Source organism: Geospiza fortis, unplaced genomic scaffold (genome assembly GCF_000277835.1).
Source record: "Geospiza fortis unplaced genomic scaffold, GeoFor_1.0 scaffold206, whole genome shotgun sequence".
NCBI lineage: Eukaryota > Metazoa > Chordata > Aves > Passeriformes > Thraupidae > Geospiza > Geospiza fortis.
This window is the reverse complement of record NW_005054311.1, coordinates 10,134,678-10,153,596: the sequence shown is the minus strand read 5'-3', so window position 1 is coordinate 10,153,596 and position 18,919 is coordinate 10,134,678. Positions and strand designations below refer to the sequence as shown.

Here is an 18,919-nt window from a genome sequence, read left to right as displayed (position 1 = left end):
GAGTAGAGAACTACTTTCCAGAGAAGTTGTAATTAAATTTATAGCAACTCAATTAAAGATCCTGATCCACTAGTCGTGCATCTGCCTGGTTGTTAGTAGGCTCAGTGCCTGGGCGCAGGTGTTTAATTAAGATGTCCAGATATGAACCAGTTGTTTAACCAAATGCTCCATTCTTGTAATTATCTGTCTGTTTTTGTTGAGGTGCTGTTGCATTTTCCACAAAAAGGCCCATGGCTGGCACGAGGTGCACAAAGTGTGAGTAGTGCAGAGCCCTGGTTCAATGGGCATTTCCTCTGCTGAGGAAGGTGCTGCACCCTTGTTACAGGCAGTGGCACTTTGACAGAAGGGACATGCTATGAAATAGCTCACACTCCTTCTTGAGGAGGTCACAGTCACAAAAGATTTGCAGTGGTAACATCTGGTAGCAAGAGGCAATATTATTGTGAGTATGTGTATATATATTCATATATGTATAAACAGCATGTTCTTTTATTTTTCAGATATTTAAGCTTAAGAAAGCTTATATTTAAGCTAATTTTTTTTCCATTTCAGCTTAAAAGACCTTGTGTTTGTCAAGAGAAGAACCTTTGCTTGCTTTGGCCTTCTCCCAAATACACTTCAATGACAGGCAGACTGAAATGGAAAACTACTCCTAAGCCTTTCTTGGGAGGCTGTGGCTCCTGGGACACCCAGCTGAGATGCAGAAGTCAGCAAAGTGTCAAACTGAGTTAACATGGTGCTGCTCTGGACATGTGCCTTGAAGGACACCATGCACATCACCACCTCAGTGACTTGTGCCCTGACTCTGCCAGCTCCTGGAACTCACAGAAAGGTGGGAGGAGGCAGTAGGAAGAGCTCCATAAATAAAGTGCTGCACAGTTAGTGTCAGCTTGACTCGGTGAGCCTGAAAAACCAGTTTCTGGTGCATCTGTTTGGAAATGGCTATGAGTTATAAGCTGGATAAAAGCCTCACCTGCAAGGAGGACATGAATCATCCCTAAGGAACACCTATGCCATTTGGCTGAGAAAAGCTGTCTGAAGGATATCAAGATGGGAATAACCTCTTGCCATCATTTCAATGTGAGTAATATCTGAAAAAAAATGCTTAATTATTAAGCCAAATGAATTTACCATGTTGCTTTTGGAAAAATAGAAGAGTTTCCTATCTCAGCACTGAGAGCAGTGTACTGGAATTGGCACTGGACAAGAACTTGCTTGTTTTTCTTATCACTTAAAGCCTGAGTGCTTGGAGCTCTGGGTACAGAGAGGTTGCTGAATGAGCCACCAGCTGGTGAGAGGGCTCTGTGTTATTGCTCTTCCTCCACCCAGAGCCTCAGATCTTTGTAGCCCTGTTCCTGGAAGGTGCTGGGTGTCATTGCTCTGTACAGAGGACAGTCTGCAGCTACCCATCCTTGTGAAGCACCTCCTGCCTGGGTAAGGGGACCTTTTCTAAGTCAGTCTCCTTCCATTGATATACCCAGGTGTGATTATGGACATCCAGGTAACAACTACTAAGTCAGGGTCTTGGGGATCTTTTCCTCTCTACCAGCAGAATCTCACTCCACTGTTGATAAGCTCTCATGTGGACAATGTTGCTTAACTTGTGTTTTGGGGTCAGTTGTGGTTATCTTGAAGGATGGTGGCTGGGAAATACTTTTCTAACTGCAGTGTGAAGTGGGAAGGAGCCAAGAGGTGGAAGGGCTTGCTGCTGCTACTGCACAGGGAAGTAGAAATATCTGTAGGGGAGGGAGATACAGGGAATTGTGTGAAAGGGCCTCTCCATTCCACACCAATCCTTCTGGGATGCAATGACAAGTTATATTAAGGGAGTATATTGAGAAATGGCAGTAAGATCTTCACTTTCAAGAAATGAAAAATACCTGTCTTGACCTAGAGATAGCTGCTTATAGAGTGACAGGAAGCATTGAAAACCATCACATCATTTTTCTGTCAATGAAATATTGCTCCTAATAGCGTATTTCTTACATATTTGCTCACTCAAACTTAGGATTGTAATTATTTAAGATACCCTTTTAATTAAAGTAACAATTAAAGCATGCTAATTCTGCTGAAGTGAAGCTACCATCACTTTGTAACCAAGCGAGGGTGCTACACTTTGCCCTGAGGTAGTAATGGAAACACAAAGTAGGGGACTATATCTGCCCTAGATTGTTTACATTTTCAGATAACAAGAGAGACAGAGCCAATGATGCTTTCCCCCCCTCTTTATCCTATTGTTTCAGTTCTGCTCTTATTTTCCTTTAGTCAGTCTACTTTCTGCTGCTTAAACAATTACTGTATCCCAAAGAGGATATTCAACCAAACTATTCGAGTTGGTTCTTTCATTTCTTGTAGTTAATAAGCTACCATCAAAGAATGGTTTTATTGAAGAGATAAACCTGCCTACATTTAAAAGTCCTTCTAAACAATGTTGGCAATGTTTATGATATCCCATAAATGGAATAAGGACCATAACAAAATAAATCTCCTATATTGTGGACCTTAAACTTTGTTCCAAGCTATAGGTTATAAAATAAGGGACAATTAGCAATGAAATACTAACCTATAAAGTAATAATAGCTTTTTTTCCCCCATGGTAGTATAGTTCCTCAGTAGTATTATGTGATAAATAGACAAATAGTTGAATGGATCTAGTAGATATAATAGATCTATTTTTAATCTGACTTGTAATATTCTAATTGAGGAATAACTCCAGTATGAAACACTTAAAGCTAAGATAAATGAAGACAGGATTCATGTAAAAAATATTTTAAATAAATTAAAACAAACATTGAATTCCCCCCAAATTTTGGATTTCATTTGCAAATGAGGTTTTACACATTAATCAAGTGAAGAACAAGTGCTTAAAAAAATGAAAGGTCTCTGTAAGGCTCTGAGACAGGACCTGGACCTCCCTCATTACTTATTACCTTATTACACTTATTACTGAATTTGACTATGTCAATAGAGGTTCTTTCAAAATGGGCAGAGGACTTTAAGGGTAGAAGTTTGCATGCAGACACAAGCACCTTAAATTTACAAGTTCAGCAGTTCTCCCTTCTGCCATATGAGATGTGGCAGCAAGAAGATGGTGAGGCTATCCACATCTAAGAACAAATACTGCATATCCCACAGTTCTTTCCTACAAACCTTTTTGCCGTGAAAAGAGCAAGAGCCAGCCGAGCTGTCTTTCCAGGAAGAATATTTTTATACCCACATTTATCCGATTGCAAACCAATCAGCAGAAAATTTACTTAGGTAAATAGTGAATTACTCATCCTGACTGGGCACAAAAGGCAATACTACTTCCTGGGAGAAGGGCTTTGCCTTAACAGAAATGTATCCCTTTTTTTCCCACTTTTCAAGACAAAACATAATCCACTTCTTTTCTCTGTCCTTCAATATACTACAGTAAAGCAGAAACACTTATCAGCAATGTTAAAGTGGCATCTGGCACTGGGATTCCTGTTGGGATACTGGAATTCCAGGAGGAAAAAGGAGATGGGAAAATTTCTCATGACTTGATGTGTTACTGATTTGGCTATCATGATTTGGTTACTGTATCATAGAGAGGCAGAAGTGAGCATCTAAACCCAAAATGAATCTTTAACTTAAAACTATCTCTTCATTAACTGCAGAACTTATCAGTAAAACTGAGATAAAATGCCCCTGTTCTGCTGGTGAAAGAGGAGACCTTTCCAGTTCAGGCTCCCATCATCAGCAACAAAGGCAGCTGCAAAGAGCACTTAGAGATAAGGATGTTATTTTAAAATATCATCTGCATTACAGCAAAACAGAAGTGATAAACAGGGTCTCACTTTTTTCACTAAAGGGTTGGCTTGGGCATAGGCAGGGCTGGTCATTGCTGTTCTCCAAAACACCATCCAGGCAATCAATATTGCAACACTTTAAGAGCTGACTGCTGGAAATAGCACTGGGTGTTGCAGCGTCACCTGCCAGCAAGTGCAGACCTTGCTGGTGCCTCCCACCAGATATACTCATTGCTGTCACACAGTCTATTGATTTGGATGATACTTCTTTAGTAATCTTCAAATGCAGTCAGGCACTGTGAGCTGGCATTCATTCCCCTGCAGGTGTCTGGATCTTGGTAGCTCCTGGTCCTCAGTGGCTGCACATGGTCAGGGCTGGGCTGGAGAACTGCCACAGGAAGAGCTGTCATCCTTCTCCTCCTCAAGGGTCTCACTCAGCTGGAGAGGTGACTGTAGCCTGCTGCTACCAAAGGTATGCCACTTATCAACGAGTCTTGTTAAAGGAAGTTAAAATATAAACCTATTATCTCAGTTACCTGCCTTGATGATGGTTGCTTAGGGGGAATGTTCCTTTCAATGGAGTCCACCAGTGATTTGGTAAATTAGTTCCTACTGCCATAAACATCTTTATCTCCTTTCATGTCAAATGTACTTTGTTATTTGCAAGCCAGATCAGTCCTGACTGTTTTTCTCTGGGGTGTTTGCAACCCAGTGTTCAGTTTTCATTGGCACCCTCCTCCTGCACCCACCTGGAACGCTGTGTTGTAGGGTGGGAAGTGCATGAAACACATGCTTCAGGAGAGACAAGGAGGCCTTCAGAGCATGTTCAGGACCTACTTCTCAAATCTTTGTAAGTTTAGTTGATATTTCATCAAAGAGTCATCCTAGTTAAAGAATCAACTTGGATTTCTTGTTAAGTCACCACAGAAAAACACTAAGTGTTCCTTTAACAGTGCTTAACAACATGGGAGGAAGTGACACAAAAAATGTTCTTACTGCTAAGGAACAAAAGAAGAGAGCACAACTGACTGCCATGCATTATTTCTAAAAATAGGCATACTACATTTTTCTATAGAGCAGCAACTGCTCCTTTAAATGACATCAAATAAAATACACTTGACATTGAACACCGAAGTCTTTGTTTGATATCTTTCCCCGAATTTATAATTCTTTCAAATAATTTTTCCCCTCCTCATGATGCTGAGATATTTCAGCCTTGCCTGAAATCTTTCTACAGCTTTATTAAACCGACTCCCTTTTTGACAGCAGCTGTTCCAGCTGCCATCTAAATGCTCCTGAGCAGCACTTTGTGTATTAGTAGTGCATTAACATGAAGTTCCTCCAGCTACTTCCCTCCCTCCCTCCTTCAACTACAGCAAAACATATCTGTTACCTAATTTCTTGTTTGAATTATTAATATTTTGTGCACTCTGCTACTTGGTATCCCCTCACAATAATTTTCCAAAGTTTGCCACTGTTCCTTACTTTAATTAGAGTATTTTTGTGATAATCTATGGTCTTTTCTTTAAGTTTGGTCTCTTTTGAAAATATCACAGAATAATTCCAAATTTCCCTAGGATATTTTGCTTGGTTGTTTGGAGTTTTTTTCCTTCACAGCATTTTAGCTTCCTCGTTTCATTTTCTTAAACAGTTAAATGCTAATGAAACATGACAAAGACCTACGTCTCTTGTCTGCCTCTTTCCAGGTCATTTGCACGTAACTGAGACAAAAAGAGAAAGATACCAGCACCATAGCACACATCCTCTGTAAAAGCAAGCAGCCCTTTTGTGCTTCTGACATTAACAGGTATGTATTTATTCAAGTCATGTATTTATTCAAGGGACCATAAGGTGACTTATATATATAAATATAGTAATTATTTTTAGAGTGAACATGCATAGAATACAGCAGCATAAAAGATTTGACTAGAGGGAGGGGAAATCATGATATTATGGAGACACTGATACTTAAATCCATTGCATGACCTTGGTGCCTCTAGCAGACAGGTTCTGACCTCTGCTATGATCTTCCTCGTTCAAGCGTGGCATAACCAAAATATCTATTTTTTTACATAAATGAACCTGAGAAGCCTGTCTAGTTTTCTACAGTAAGGTTAAATGAGGGTGCATTCAGTGGCCTCTGTTGTAAATGTTTCCCAAACTGAGGTTTGGAAGTTACAAGGTAGAAAAATGAGTGAAATACGTGTGAAACTGAGGTATCCAGCCAGCTTTGTGGTAAAGAAAGATAATGGCCCTGATGTCTCTCTAGATGAACAGCTGATTAAAATCCTGGGATCTCTTGACCAGCAAAACCAGGTTTCATCCCACCTTCAGATGAATTCTCCCTGTACCTTTCCTATTCCTATCACTTTCTTCTGGGGGTGCAGTGCCTGCACTTTCCCAGAGCCCCTCACAAATGCACCCATCATGGTCCCATCCTCTTCTTCAGCTCATGTGGTGCCCAGCTCCCTGGTGGAATACACTTTTTCAGTCAAAAGCACCAACCTGAAGGTAAACTTTGCTCACTGGGGACACAGTGCTGGCTGAAGTGAGACTGAGCAACAAGGCACAGGCAGAGCCATTGCCTGGTCCCCCAAAAGTGCACAGTGACAAAAAGAGAATAAAATAACATAAATGGGCTCTGTGCTCAGCTTTTACCTAATGCTGATCATCTCCAAGGACCTTGAGCCCCTTTTGAACATGACCTCCAGTGTCTTGGCTCAGATGCCCTCCTGTATCTACCCAGGTACCAGCCCAACAAGAGCCAGTGTCTTGTCTGTGCCAGGAAACTCTGGGTTTGCCAGGGTCCTGTTACCACCACCCCAGTCTGGGGCTCATGGTCTTCTCTCCTCTGCCCTGTGTAGCCTGGGAAGTCCCCCTAACCATGCCTGTGGTCCACACTCTGCCTTCCTATTGCTCCCTGAAAAAATGGGCTTTGGTTGACAAATATTTGCAGCCACTTGCACAGTCCAAGGCTGGAAGAAATATCCAGACTGGGGGTTTTAAGTTTAGGGTGCTTGTTGCAGAATTCCTGTTCTTAAGCCTTACCTGAAGAAGCTCAATCCAAAGGTGACTGTAACCTAAATTATCAAAACCTCATTGTCTACCATGTCTTTCTTAATAAATCCCAGAAGCTGCTTTATCTCATCTAAAGTGTCCAGATTTTTTCCATGCTTGCTTTAAAAATTCCTGTAATCATCACTTTTGCTTTAGGACAAATTGCTGCTGCAGTGACTGGTGATGAAAATATTTGAAGGGGATTGTTGATTAGATACAGATTTTGGAGGCAGGGTTTACTGTTTTATGGAGAAAAAAATGTGAGTAGAAAATGGTACTTTGCCCATCATTTAAGGCTGGGGTTTAGTATCTTAAAAATACTTCTATATTTAAATAATATGGCTAAATTTAATCTCTCCATCCTAAAAACCACGTCCAAATTTGGATTTTCTTGGCTTGGTTAACTAGTCTTCTCCAAAACAGTGCTTTGCAGATTTACTCTCCTGCAAAATCAGCATTTGGTCTGTTTCAATACCAGTGTTTCCAGTGTTAAGAGATGTCAGGAACTGCACACTGGGAACTAAATATACTGCCAGAGGCCTTCTCAAACCTTGCAACCTTGCTTCTGTGGGAAGGTTGGAAAATGGGACCCATCCTTCATGCAGCCAGGCTCTCCAGTCTAAGTGAACAATGTTTCCCTCACCTTGTTCATCATGCTTGGGTTTTCAGTCTTCCTTCTCTGTCAGAGAAACATAATTGAAATTATTAATATTACCACAGCCCATCACCTTAGCAATGCATCAAAGTTAAGGAGTTGTGGATGGATCTGCAACTATACCTTTTGTTACTAGTATGGGATATCTTCAGAAAAGCATTGGGTTTTGACCTTGGAGTCCATCCTATCACAGCCTGATACAGCAGCTGCTCTGAATTTAGCCCAACCAAAAGTATTTAGCCATCCAAGGATTACTCTGCTAGAACCAATTCAAGACACTACAGCAACAACTTCAAGCAAACAGGAAAGGAAAACTGGAGGAATAAGAAAAACACACTTTAAAACCTTATCTTGTCAAAAGAAAAAAAAAAGATGGCAGAGAGATTTGCAGGTACTAAATGAATTCTGCACTTATCAAGTATTTCAGTATTGTCACTGTTCTTAATCAACCACAAAAGCTATTTGTTTTCTAATACTCTCCAGTGTCAGGCTTGTTTTCCCTTACTCGTGTAAAATATGGAAAGTGTGTCAGTGAATCAATTTTTCTCTCTTCTTCCGGCAGTCTGGGGGGAAAATCATGTCCTGGGGTGCAGCATCACCATCTGGGCAAGGGAGGGGATTGTCCTGCTCTGTTTTGCACTGGAGTGGCCTCACCTCAAGTGCTGTGTGCAGTTTTGGGTACCACAATATAAAAACGATATTAAACTGTTAGAGAGTGTCCAAAGGAGACTGTGAAGATGGCGAAGGGCCTTGAGGGGAAGCCATGGGAGGAGCACCTGAGGTCACTTGCTCTGTTCAGCCTGGAGGAGATTGAGGACAGACCTCATTGCTGTCACAACTTCCTTGTGAGCGGAAGAGGAGGGCCGGGAATTGATCTCTTCTCTGTGGTGACAAAGGACAGGACCCAAAGGAATGGCCTGAGGTTGAGTCAGGGGAGGTTTAGGCAGGATATCAGGAAAAGGTTCTTCACCCAGAGACTGGCTGGGCACTGGTGCAGGCTCCCCAAGGAAGTGGTCACAGCACAAAGATGACAGAGTTTGAGGAGTGTTTGGACAACGCTCTCAGGCACATGGTGAGATTCTTGGAATTGTGTGTGTAGGGCCAGGTACTGGACTCAAAGATCTGTGTGGATCCCTTCCATTTCAGGATATTATATGATTCTGGAAATGAAGAAAAAGAAAGATGAGTGCCCTGGGCTGTTGGTGTCTGCAAGTCTTGCCCTAGGGTTATCTTCCCAGAACATACAATTTGACGCTTGTGTACTGAAAAACTGATGCAACGAATGTTTCTGTAGAAAATGTTACCCCTATGTTATTTATAATGCTGACACTAAAGATGTTCACTCTTTGGTCATTTTTTCAATTTTTCTTTCAGCATCTTGACTGTGAATCAATGGAAATCTTTATGTGATAAAATGAGTATACTTTGTCCTGGATTGAGGAGATTGAACAAGACTTAAATAAGCTCAGAACTTTGTAAATGTCTCTGCTTTTTAGTGCTGAAAATACATGTATATTGCAGGATGTCTGCAATGTTGACTTTTATCCTTAACTTTCAGATAGCATCCACTTCAGCTCTGTGCTGCTCTCTAAGGCAGTAATGTCCTCCTCATCCTCTTCAGCATTGGAGATGGAGATCTTCCAGTACATTGATGCACATCAAAGTGATTTCATCAAGGTAGGAGCTATATTGCAGTGAAATAATGAGCACAGAGCTGGTGCACCAGAGGCATGGGCTCCTCTGACAGGAGAAGGAGAAGTGCCTGTCACAAAGGTAATGAGCAGGGTTCCAGGTCTGGCATCAGGAGTGCAACATGCACTTCACACAACAAGGCTGGAAGAGAGCAGGCTGCTGGGAACCCCTGGGGTGAAGGAGGGACTTGCATGGACTTCAGCAAAAGGGATGGTTGTGGGCATCCTTTGAGTGTGTTCAGAGAGCCAAAATGCACCTGCATGGGGCATGCAAGCCAGATAGGATGCTCACCCTGTCTGCTTCAGAACTGATTTTTATAGGTTTGCTCTTTAGAAGGAGAGGAGTCTTGGTCTCATGCTGCCTTGTGCTTTCATGTTTGCCAACGCTCTGTGAAAAGACAGAAACATAGTTAATCCAGTCAGTATCAGTTATGCTTTGAATCTATGAGCACTTCTGAATCCTCATGAGAACCACCAAGGTAAGTTGTATATAATGCAATTTGTATAATGCAAACTAGTCAGCATCTAGTCTACCTCCTCTTCCACTGGATTTTAGATCCAGGGTTGACAATGTGAATGCCTAAATGTGAGCACCCTCCCTGTTTAGAAAATCAGGAATCTCAGCCCTTTGGAGACATCTAAGGGACCCTTCTCTATGCTCAAGCCTTAGAGCATCCGTGATAATGCTGTGATGATTCTGCGACAGAAAGGAAATAATCTTCCAGTATGGGATTTCTGATACAAGGGCTGAGGACAACAACATTCTGGATCACCTAATTGCACTTTTCTTCCTGTGCAGGATCTGAAGGAATGGGTGGCTGTGGAAAGTGATTCTATTCAACCACACTTGAGGAAAGAAGTAATGCAAATGATGACATTGGCAGCAGACAGACTTGCAACACTGGGAGCCACTGTTAATTTAGTAAACTTGGGGTCACATCAGGTGCTTATCTTATTCTTGGCCTTAAAACATCATATCTACCCATGGGTCTACCTATTGCATTCAGTGCTATGTACATGTATGTAATGACATATTGTTGTTTTTTGAAAGCTAGATACAAATTTATCAATAGTCCTGTACCTACATGATACCTGCTGAAATCAGGTCTGAGAACTGAGAGCATACTGGGAACCACACAGACAATCCAAATGCAAATTGATGTTCTGTGCATAGGAGGGAGTTTGATGCTTTTAATTGAAGTAAAAGGACTGAGTTTTTTACTGGGGTTTGTTTTTAAACTTTTGTCTATAATGAAGCATGAGAACTAATGCATCATTTGTCACTGAACTTACTTGATGAGGGAGGTTGTTTTTACAAGGAAAATGTCAGACAGGACATCTAGGGGTTAGCTACCTAGACCATCATCTTTAGTTTTCAGAGCTTCTGACAAATGATCCAAACTATTTCCTTTCATTGTTGGAAAGCAATAGGGAAGAAATCATCTCTGAGAAACATGAGTCTCTAATTAACTTACCTTACTGTAGTCATGGGTTTTTTCCTGTCCTGGGCTCTTACATTCCTAATCTAACAGCAATTCAAAAGTTCAATAATAGTGATTGTCTTTTCTTTTCTCTGATGCTTTTGGTGAGGATTCTGATTCTTAGCACAAGGACTCTGAAGTACGGGAACACTTTAATATTCAGTTTGTACCATTTGAGAGACTGCAATTGGGCTGTGTGGAGCTCTGTTCTGCATAGAGCCACATTAGAGGTTTAGCCTTAACTCGTTTTTAAGACAGTCTGACATAGCTGCTGCCTCCTGCCAGCAACACTTTTTTTCAGATTCTATGTTTGAACTTACAGGCCTCCTGCCCTCTGTCTGTGGTGAAATCAAACCCCAAATTAATTTGTGTGGCTTTTGACTATTTCAGGGTCCCAATAGACTCCATAGCACAAGGTTACCTCTGTCTTCTCTGGTGCTGGGAAGTGAGAGCTTAGTGAGGAGGGCATTTATGACAACGAAGTGTTTGAAGATTTCTACAAAGCCCAGCAGGAAATAGACAGTTGAGGAGAAAGATCCTATTCCTCTGAATAGGTTAGAACTGGAGTCAGTCAGATTTGTGCACCTAATCAAATCAAAGTCAATTGAGTGTAGAAGTATTTTCAATACTGAGAATTCCAGTTGTTTTTGTACATTTGTAAGTTTTAGAAGGCTTGGTTTTCCTTAGTTGCCTTTTCCTAACCTTTCTCCACAGCTGCCTGATGGCCAAGTCCTCCCACTGCCTCCTGTGCTTCTTGGAGAACTGGGGAAGGATCCACAAAACCCCACTGTATGTTTCTATGGTCATGTGGATGTGCAGCCTGCCAAGAAGGAGGATGGCTGGGACACTGACCCCTACACACTGACTGAAATTGATGGTGTGCATCTTCTCATAAGTTTTGTATGATTGTTGGAATACACTACTGAGGTTCTGCGTGGGAGAACGGTTCCTGTCTATTTAACCAAAGCATGAGGATTTCTGTGGAAATCTTTGGGACATGTCCAGCAGCTTTCAGCTTTGATGGTTGTTCTGTGACTAGTGAGATCCATCAGTGACTGCCCAATACTTGGTGTGGAAATATTAGCATTTGTGGTAGAAGAACGTGACGACCCTTTAATGTAATTATCCTTCCAGCACAGCTAGCTGACTGAAGGAACAAAAATAATGGATAGAGGGTCAGCAGATAAGTAAGACCTCAGAAATCCTGATTCCCAGGCTATAACTCCTGAATTGCCCTTTCTCATTATCCGGGATCAATTCCCAACAGCCTTACTGGCATAATTCTTCTGTCTTATTCCAGTGTATATCCAGTGGGGACTGCTACAGAAGTACAGATACACAGATTTCAGTTTCATGTATATAGTGATAACTGTACATGATGTGCAGCTAAAAAAGAAATTAAATACTTGCATTCGTGGCTTGATACTTCTGCCATGGCATTTATCTGTAGGGTTTTTGCTGCTTGTTAGCTGGCCTGAATGATGTGTCCAGAAGCTGCATATTGTGCAAACCCTCCAGGCATATCTGGTATGAACAAACAGTTCCTGAGAAGTAAATTGAAGCTCAAAAACTGGCATGTAGCAGAAACCACAACATAATGCATAGGAAAGGGGGGAAAAAAGTGTACCAGTCCTTTGGGAAGCACCCAAACACTCATCACTTTATTTAAAATGAGTCAGTGATATCCTGACACTTTTGGCACTTCTTCTCTCCATCACTAAAACTTCTGTGGGAACTAGAATTTGCCAATTACACTGAAGTGATGAGGGAAAAGTCAAAGATTGCTTAACAACTTTCCTCTTTTCCTTTTAAGGAAACCTCTATGGTCGTGGAGCAACAGACAATAAGGGACCAGTCCTAGCTTGGATAAATGCAGTGGAAACATTTAGTGTCTTGAAATTAGTAGGTATCAATGGTGACTTTTTTATTATTATTGCTAATTTTTAGTATTATATGTTGTTATTTTTTATTATATTTTTGGAGGGATGTATTTACATTCCTGAGTAAGATGATACTTCTCTGTCCCAACAGACTATATACAATTTGAAATATTAACTGTTTCTGATGCAACACTTAGGGCACTGGTCCTACTCCAGTAAGAGTTTGTCTTTGAGCATTCCTGTTTTGAACAGTCTGTGTGCAATGTAAATACACTGTTGCTGCCATTGCCCTGCAGAGGAAAACACACGGGGAAGCATTCAATATGTATTACATACATTCAATATGTATTATATACATTACACAGCTCTGATAATTGTTCAGTTCTCTTGAGAGCTTTTAAAATGGTAAAATAACAGACATTACGGAATGCTGATGAAGACTCATCTCTGCTGATACATTCTGCTGATCTTTGGTTTTGTCTGCCTACAAGATGCCTTCAATTTATGTGCCTGTGTGAGGGGAATAAGCATCTAAAAATGTTCATCCAGAATGGGCTGTTATGTCACCAATGGACCAGATTTATCAAAGCAAATATTTTTAATGGGTGCATTCACCAAATACAAACACAATCACTCAGAATCTGACAGATTTCTGAGGTCAGACATTTGCCCCTAAATTACTACAATGGCCGACACAGCCATCTACAAACAATTTAATAATTTTGGAGTACTCTTACCCCCAAGGTCAAGGTAAACCAAAAATATATTTTAGGCTTGTAACTGGGTTAACTACCATCCTTTAAGCTGAATTTGAACGACACATTCTGTTAGTGTAATGAGAAACAGTTGTCTGTCTCTTGTATGACATTATGGCACAAACTGAGCATTAAGTCTTGATTTTTTTAAAGTCCCCTTACAACCTTCTGGAAAACATGTTTTTCTTGCATCTATAGTACTGAATTCAGACCTTGGTCTGAAGCCCTAGAAAACACACATTATTTGCCTAAAGAGTAGTTGTTTTAAGTGGATATGGTTATGGGTTTGACATCTTTCTAGTTTTTTCAAATCACTAATAGCTATCTTGACATTTTAACAAACAAGCAAAAAGGAATTTTTGTCATTTGAAGCCTTTCTCTAGAAAACCGCACAGTCCATCAAACAATATTCATAACAGTTTGTTTCTAAAATTTCTGTGGCCAGCTGATGATCCATCAGTGAACCCATCCATGACACAAGTTGATTTAATTTTACATATTTGTTCTTGCCTTTAATCTGAGCAGCGAATCAAAAGAGAAAACATCTTAAAACCTCTAATGAGAAAATGAATTGCAACAGGAAACTAAGTTGAAATTTATGACCCCTATGGGATGTGCCAGCATTTTCAACTCCCACTATTCCATAATAAAAGTTCTCCTAATTACTCTTGGAAATGCATCGTTATCAACCAGCAGGCTTGCAAATTTACGAGTGTTAAAAAGACAATTATAGTAGAGTCACTGACAATGTTTTTATCACCATGCAAGTCTGGTGATAGACAACATTGGGAAAACCACAGCCAGTGGCTCCCACATGGGCAGTAACAGTGGAAATGTAAGGGGCAGGAAATTTTCTGTGAAAATGTAATTGCTATTAGACAGTTATAATTTCCAAAGCAATTTGAATATTGAACAGCTCTGACAGAAAGCCTGTTTAATGAGACATTCCAGCAAGTTTTCTGAAAATGCAAAGAAGAAAAAAAGACATCACTTATTGTCCTCTGAAAATGAATAGTAGATAAAAACATGAGGAAAAGAACAAGTTTTTCTGGGAGCCTATATGTGTCTGTCACTGGCTTTTTTAATGTAGCAAGTTATATATCCTATGTACTCATCCAACCTTTCTTATCCTAACACAATTTGCATAACAAACCAGTCTGCTCCTAATTTTAAAGCTTTTTTTTTTTTTAAATAACATGCTTGTTTTTTACTCAGACTTTTCTAATTTTTATGTAGGCTATGCCAGTGAACTTCAAATTTGTAATTGAAGGCATGGAAGAAGCAGGATCCTTGGGGCTAGAGAAGGTACTTGAGGAAGAAAACGAGAGCTTCTTCTCTGATGTTGACTATATTGTAATTTCAGACAACCTGTGGCTCAGCAACAAGAAGCCTGCCCTTACCTATGGGAGTCGGGGCAATGCCTGCTTCTTTGTGGAGGTAAAGGACACAGGCTCACTCCAGCTGAGCCTCTGACAGGGATGATGTAGCTGTACTTACATCTGCATGCAGAGAAAGACTGAAGGAAAGCTTAATATTTACAAGTACAGAGCTTTCTTCTGCATCCCTTTTGGCTTCTGCAGATTCCTCTCCTCATTTCAGTTCCATTAGCCTTATTTACTTCCAATAACTTCTCTTCAATCATTTCTTCTCTTGATCCCTTCCCTATCCCATTACTCTCCTGCCACCCCGCCAGTCTCTGCTCATTTCTCTCTTGTGGACACCATCCCTACACCTGCCTCTCCAACTCCCTCCAAAACTACAATTTCTGCTGCCCTGCCCTTTTGCAGCAGATACTGCTCTGTATAATGAATTAGCCTAAAGGGCCTCAGTTTGGTTGGATCTCTGGGTCTAAAAGCCACATAGAATTTTTGTAAACACTGGCAGGAGTAGATAAAATTTCACTGTAGCAAACATGCTATATTTAGTAGGCAATGTGAGCTACTGTGAAATAAAGAGCAGAAATTTCTCATTTGGAAATGCTTCCTGATGAAGCATAAAAGGAATTCAGAGAGAAGATTAAAGAACTCGAGAACTAAAGAAAAATCTGCATTAACCTTTATGTCTGAAAAATAATGATTTTTTTTTTAAACTGAAAGAGCCTTGGCAGCCTTGATTCAATTCTTCTAAGTCTAGATTAAGAAAAATGATGCTATTAAAACATCAAAAATGATCTCTCCCTGCTAGTAGACAGTTAGCTGTAATGAGGTTTTGAGAAGAATAAACAGGTCCTTTGCAGGAAAATATTTTATGATAAACTCAAGTATGAAAATGTGTCTGGAAAAAGAGCCCATTTAATAACTCAAATGCCTCTATTCTAACAACTTATTATTCAAGAGACCTATAAATTTTTATTTGTTGCAATCTTGAATTAAGATTGGACATATATTCTTAATATCAAACAAGATTATTTTTTGCCTTTTTTAAAGAAGATTTTGCATTAAATAAAAAGGGTAGACAACTTGAAGAATTTATTCTCCAATGTTAGAAACAGTAATAATATGCAAATGTTTAATGTATGATGTCTTTAATCTTACTGAAGCAAAAGAGGGAGTGGAGGAGGACCCTTGCTCTCAAATGTGTGAGTGCTACAGACAGCTGAATTTCTGTCTCTTGGTGGTTGACAACAGAGCTCCATCTTCTCTGCCAAAGCAGATTGTTCCCGACATGATATTTTCTATTTAATAATTAGGAAAAAAATCATTTACTGTTCATTTGTGATCTTGTTCAAAAAAACTGGACCCACCAGACAGAAGAATAAGGTAGTGAGTGTTCAAATGTAACCAGTGGCTTTGGTGCAGGTTGAATGTGGCAGCAAGGACCTTCACTCTGGAACTTTTGGGGGCATCATTCACGAGCCGCTGCTGGACCTGATAGCGCTGCTGGGTAAGAACACACATCACTGCTCAGGGGCAGCTGGGGAGAGCTGCCCATCATCACCTAGCGAAGGTCAGGGCCATGAGTAGTTGTTGTAAGGCAAGTCTCACTGAAGAAAGATCCTCAGATGTGGTCACCAATTGTTGTGTTGTTGCGAGGGTCCCCAGGACGAGGTGAGACATGAGAATCTGACTCCAAGTTCTTAGAAGGCTGATTTATTATATTATGATATTATATTAAAAGAAAATGATATACTAAAACTATAATAAAGAAAGAGAAAGGAGACATTAGAAGACTAGCAAAGAATGAATAATAAAAACTCGTGACTGACCAGAGTCCTGACACAGCTGGGCTGGGATTGGTCATTAAGTTAAAACAATTCACATGGAACCAACCAAAGATGCACTTCTTGGTAAGCAACCTCCAAACCACATTCCAAGCAATCAGATAATTATTGTTTACATTTCATTTCTGAGGCTTCTCAGGAGAAAAATGTAAGGCCAGTAAGGCCAAGACTTCAGACATGTTAAGCTGATGTCAGTCACACATCAATTAAGAACATTTAAGGATTGCAGGCAACTTTAATACATGCACACATAGCAAAACCTGACTTTTTAATGCTGCTTTGTATCCCAGTAGGATGATGTTTTCATGTCAGAAGCTGGGCTGATACATCACACACTACACACAAACAGCAGCTCAACGATTTTCTTAATAAATATGTAAATGTATCAAGTTTGGTGAAGCAACTTGACAGATGCAAACAGTTGTGAGGCTCCCTAATTTGGTAAAGAGCTAGGTAGAAGGGAAAAGGTGTTATGATTGCCAAGGGGAAGAAATACTTGTACCCCTTTTACTGATATCTGTATCTTATTTTGTAGACAGCCTTGTGGATTCCACAGGTCATATTCAGATCCCTGGAATCTATGATAGTGTTGCTGCCCTGACAGAGGAGGAAAGGAAGTTGTATGAGTCGATTGAATTTGATCTAGAGGAACATAGAAATAACTGTGGTGTGAAAAAATTCCTCTATGGCACCAAGGTAACATAAAATCTGTATGAATACTCAGCAGAAAGAATTTAAATCACCTATTTGTAGCATTTATATATAAAGCCAAACTGAAAGATATTTTCAGTCAATGGCAAGCTCAAAATAAAATAAAGGAGCACTGAGAAGTAAAAGATAAATAAAATCAGTCTGCTGAAAATGTAAGGCACTGCATCTGGGGAAAGTGATCTGAAATATGAATAATCAATTAAAAGTAATGATGCAAAACTAACAGTGTAAGTCTCCTTTCCTTGCCTACCCCTTCCCTCCCCCTAAGCCTAATCAGCCAAATAAAACATGCATTAAAATGTCTACATTTAGGTTACACAGTAGGAAAGAAGTTGTATTCAGCTCTGAAAAAATGGGAGGCAGCCTTAGGCAGATATGTTTTGGATGGTCTTTATTTAATACACATTTTGATGCCTGCCAAGCCTGCCATAAAAAGCATCCAAAGCTACAAGCTTCTCCTTACCAGCAATTAAAAATTATATCCTAAATAAAACGCCAGCAGGTAAGGGCTGGCTTGGAAAGATTTCTCTGCATAAGAGTGGCAGCTGGGAGAAAGGAGTTGATTAATTTTTTTATCACTAACATAATTATTGTGGCATAGGTTCTGCTAACAGGGATGCTTTTATAGCTTTCAAATTACCTAAAGCTAGACTGTAAGAATCAGTAATACAAAAGTATAATGTAACTACACTGAGTTTTGATGCTTTACATGTATGAGGATGAATTGATGTTAATTTTATGTGTAGATAAAGGTCTAGTCTCATAAAACTGAAGGAAAGCAGCAGCACCCTGAGGTTCTGCATGAAGACCAGTTTATAATTTATATATTTCTCCTATTTTCCTTAGAATGATAGTCATAATATTTTGTTTTCCCTCTGCATCTTCTCCAGGAAAACTTAGTTACTGAAAATTATAATATTTCCTATTGTGCTTTTTAGTGTTCATTAGTAGAATTTCTTCACTGGTATCATCTGGGTTGGATCTGGCTTTGTGGTTTTTCCAGTGACAAGTTCCAGGATAAACAGGCAGTCAGATTAGAAGTTGTTCTGATACTACTTTTCACTATGAAAATTTACTTTGAAGATTTTTAAAACAATGCTCTATTTTTCTCATTTTTTAAGAAAAACTATTACCATCCAAATCATTCTATGACTGAAAGTAGTAGTATTTTTTAAAAATAAAAATACGCGTGCATGGGTTTAAATAAAAAAAATCAAGTATCTTTAAAATACAGAGGTCTCCAAATACAAATTTTAGGATGGAAAAAGCTTGTTTATATAAATTGTTGCTTGTTTATATCCCTTATATTTTTGAATTTTTAAAGGGTCCCAAATCCCTTATAATTTGAATTTTTTTAAAGGAAGAAATACTTCTACACCTGTGGCGTTACCCCTCTCTCTCTATTCATGGGATTGAAGGAGCTTTCCATGAACCAGGCATTAAAACAGTCATTCCAGCAAAAGTAATTGGCAAATTCTCAATCCGTCAGGTCCCCAACATGGACCTTTCGGTTGTGAAAAAACAGGTAAGAGACAAATCTTTTCTTTGGCCACTACCGTGTAGACTAAGTCTCTCTTAGCACCTCACAAACCTAGACTTGTAGTAAACTGAACGTTTTTAGCACTTATGTCTTTCCAAGAGAAGGAGGAATGTGGGTATAAGCTTGAGTTGCAAGATGAAAGCTTTTTTGAAAAGAATT

General features: G+C 39.8%; 1 protein-coding gene across 2 annotated transcripts in view; it reads left to right on the top strand.

Moving 5' to 3' along the window:
* Positions 1-5,476: 5,476 nt before the first annotated feature.
* CNDP1 (carnosine dipeptidase 1) overlaps positions 5,477-18,919 on the top strand; it is a 15,227-nt gene continuing 1,784 nt past the window's right edge. Inside the window, exons 1-9 of one of the 2 annotated variants that reach the window (XM_031055663.1) lie at positions 5,477-5,577; positions 9,041-9,159; positions 9,973-10,116; positions 11,369-11,531; positions 12,468-12,556; positions 14,526-14,726; positions 16,088-16,172; positions 17,045-17,205; positions 18,581-18,745. In XM_031055663.1, coding sequence (XP_030911523.1) covers positions 9,082-9,159; positions 9,973-10,116; positions 11,369-11,531; positions 12,468-12,556; positions 14,526-14,726; positions 16,088-16,172; positions 17,045-17,205; positions 18,581-18,745 — 1,086 coding nt within the window. In that variant the 5' untranslated portion in view covers positions 5,477-5,577; positions 9,041-9,081. The remainder of the gene's footprint in view (positions 5,578-9,040; positions 9,160-9,972; positions 10,117-11,368; positions 11,532-12,467; positions 12,557-14,525; positions 14,727-16,087; positions 16,173-17,044; positions 17,206-18,580; positions 18,746-18,919) is intronic. The other variant, XM_031055665.1, reaches the window with a different exon arrangement.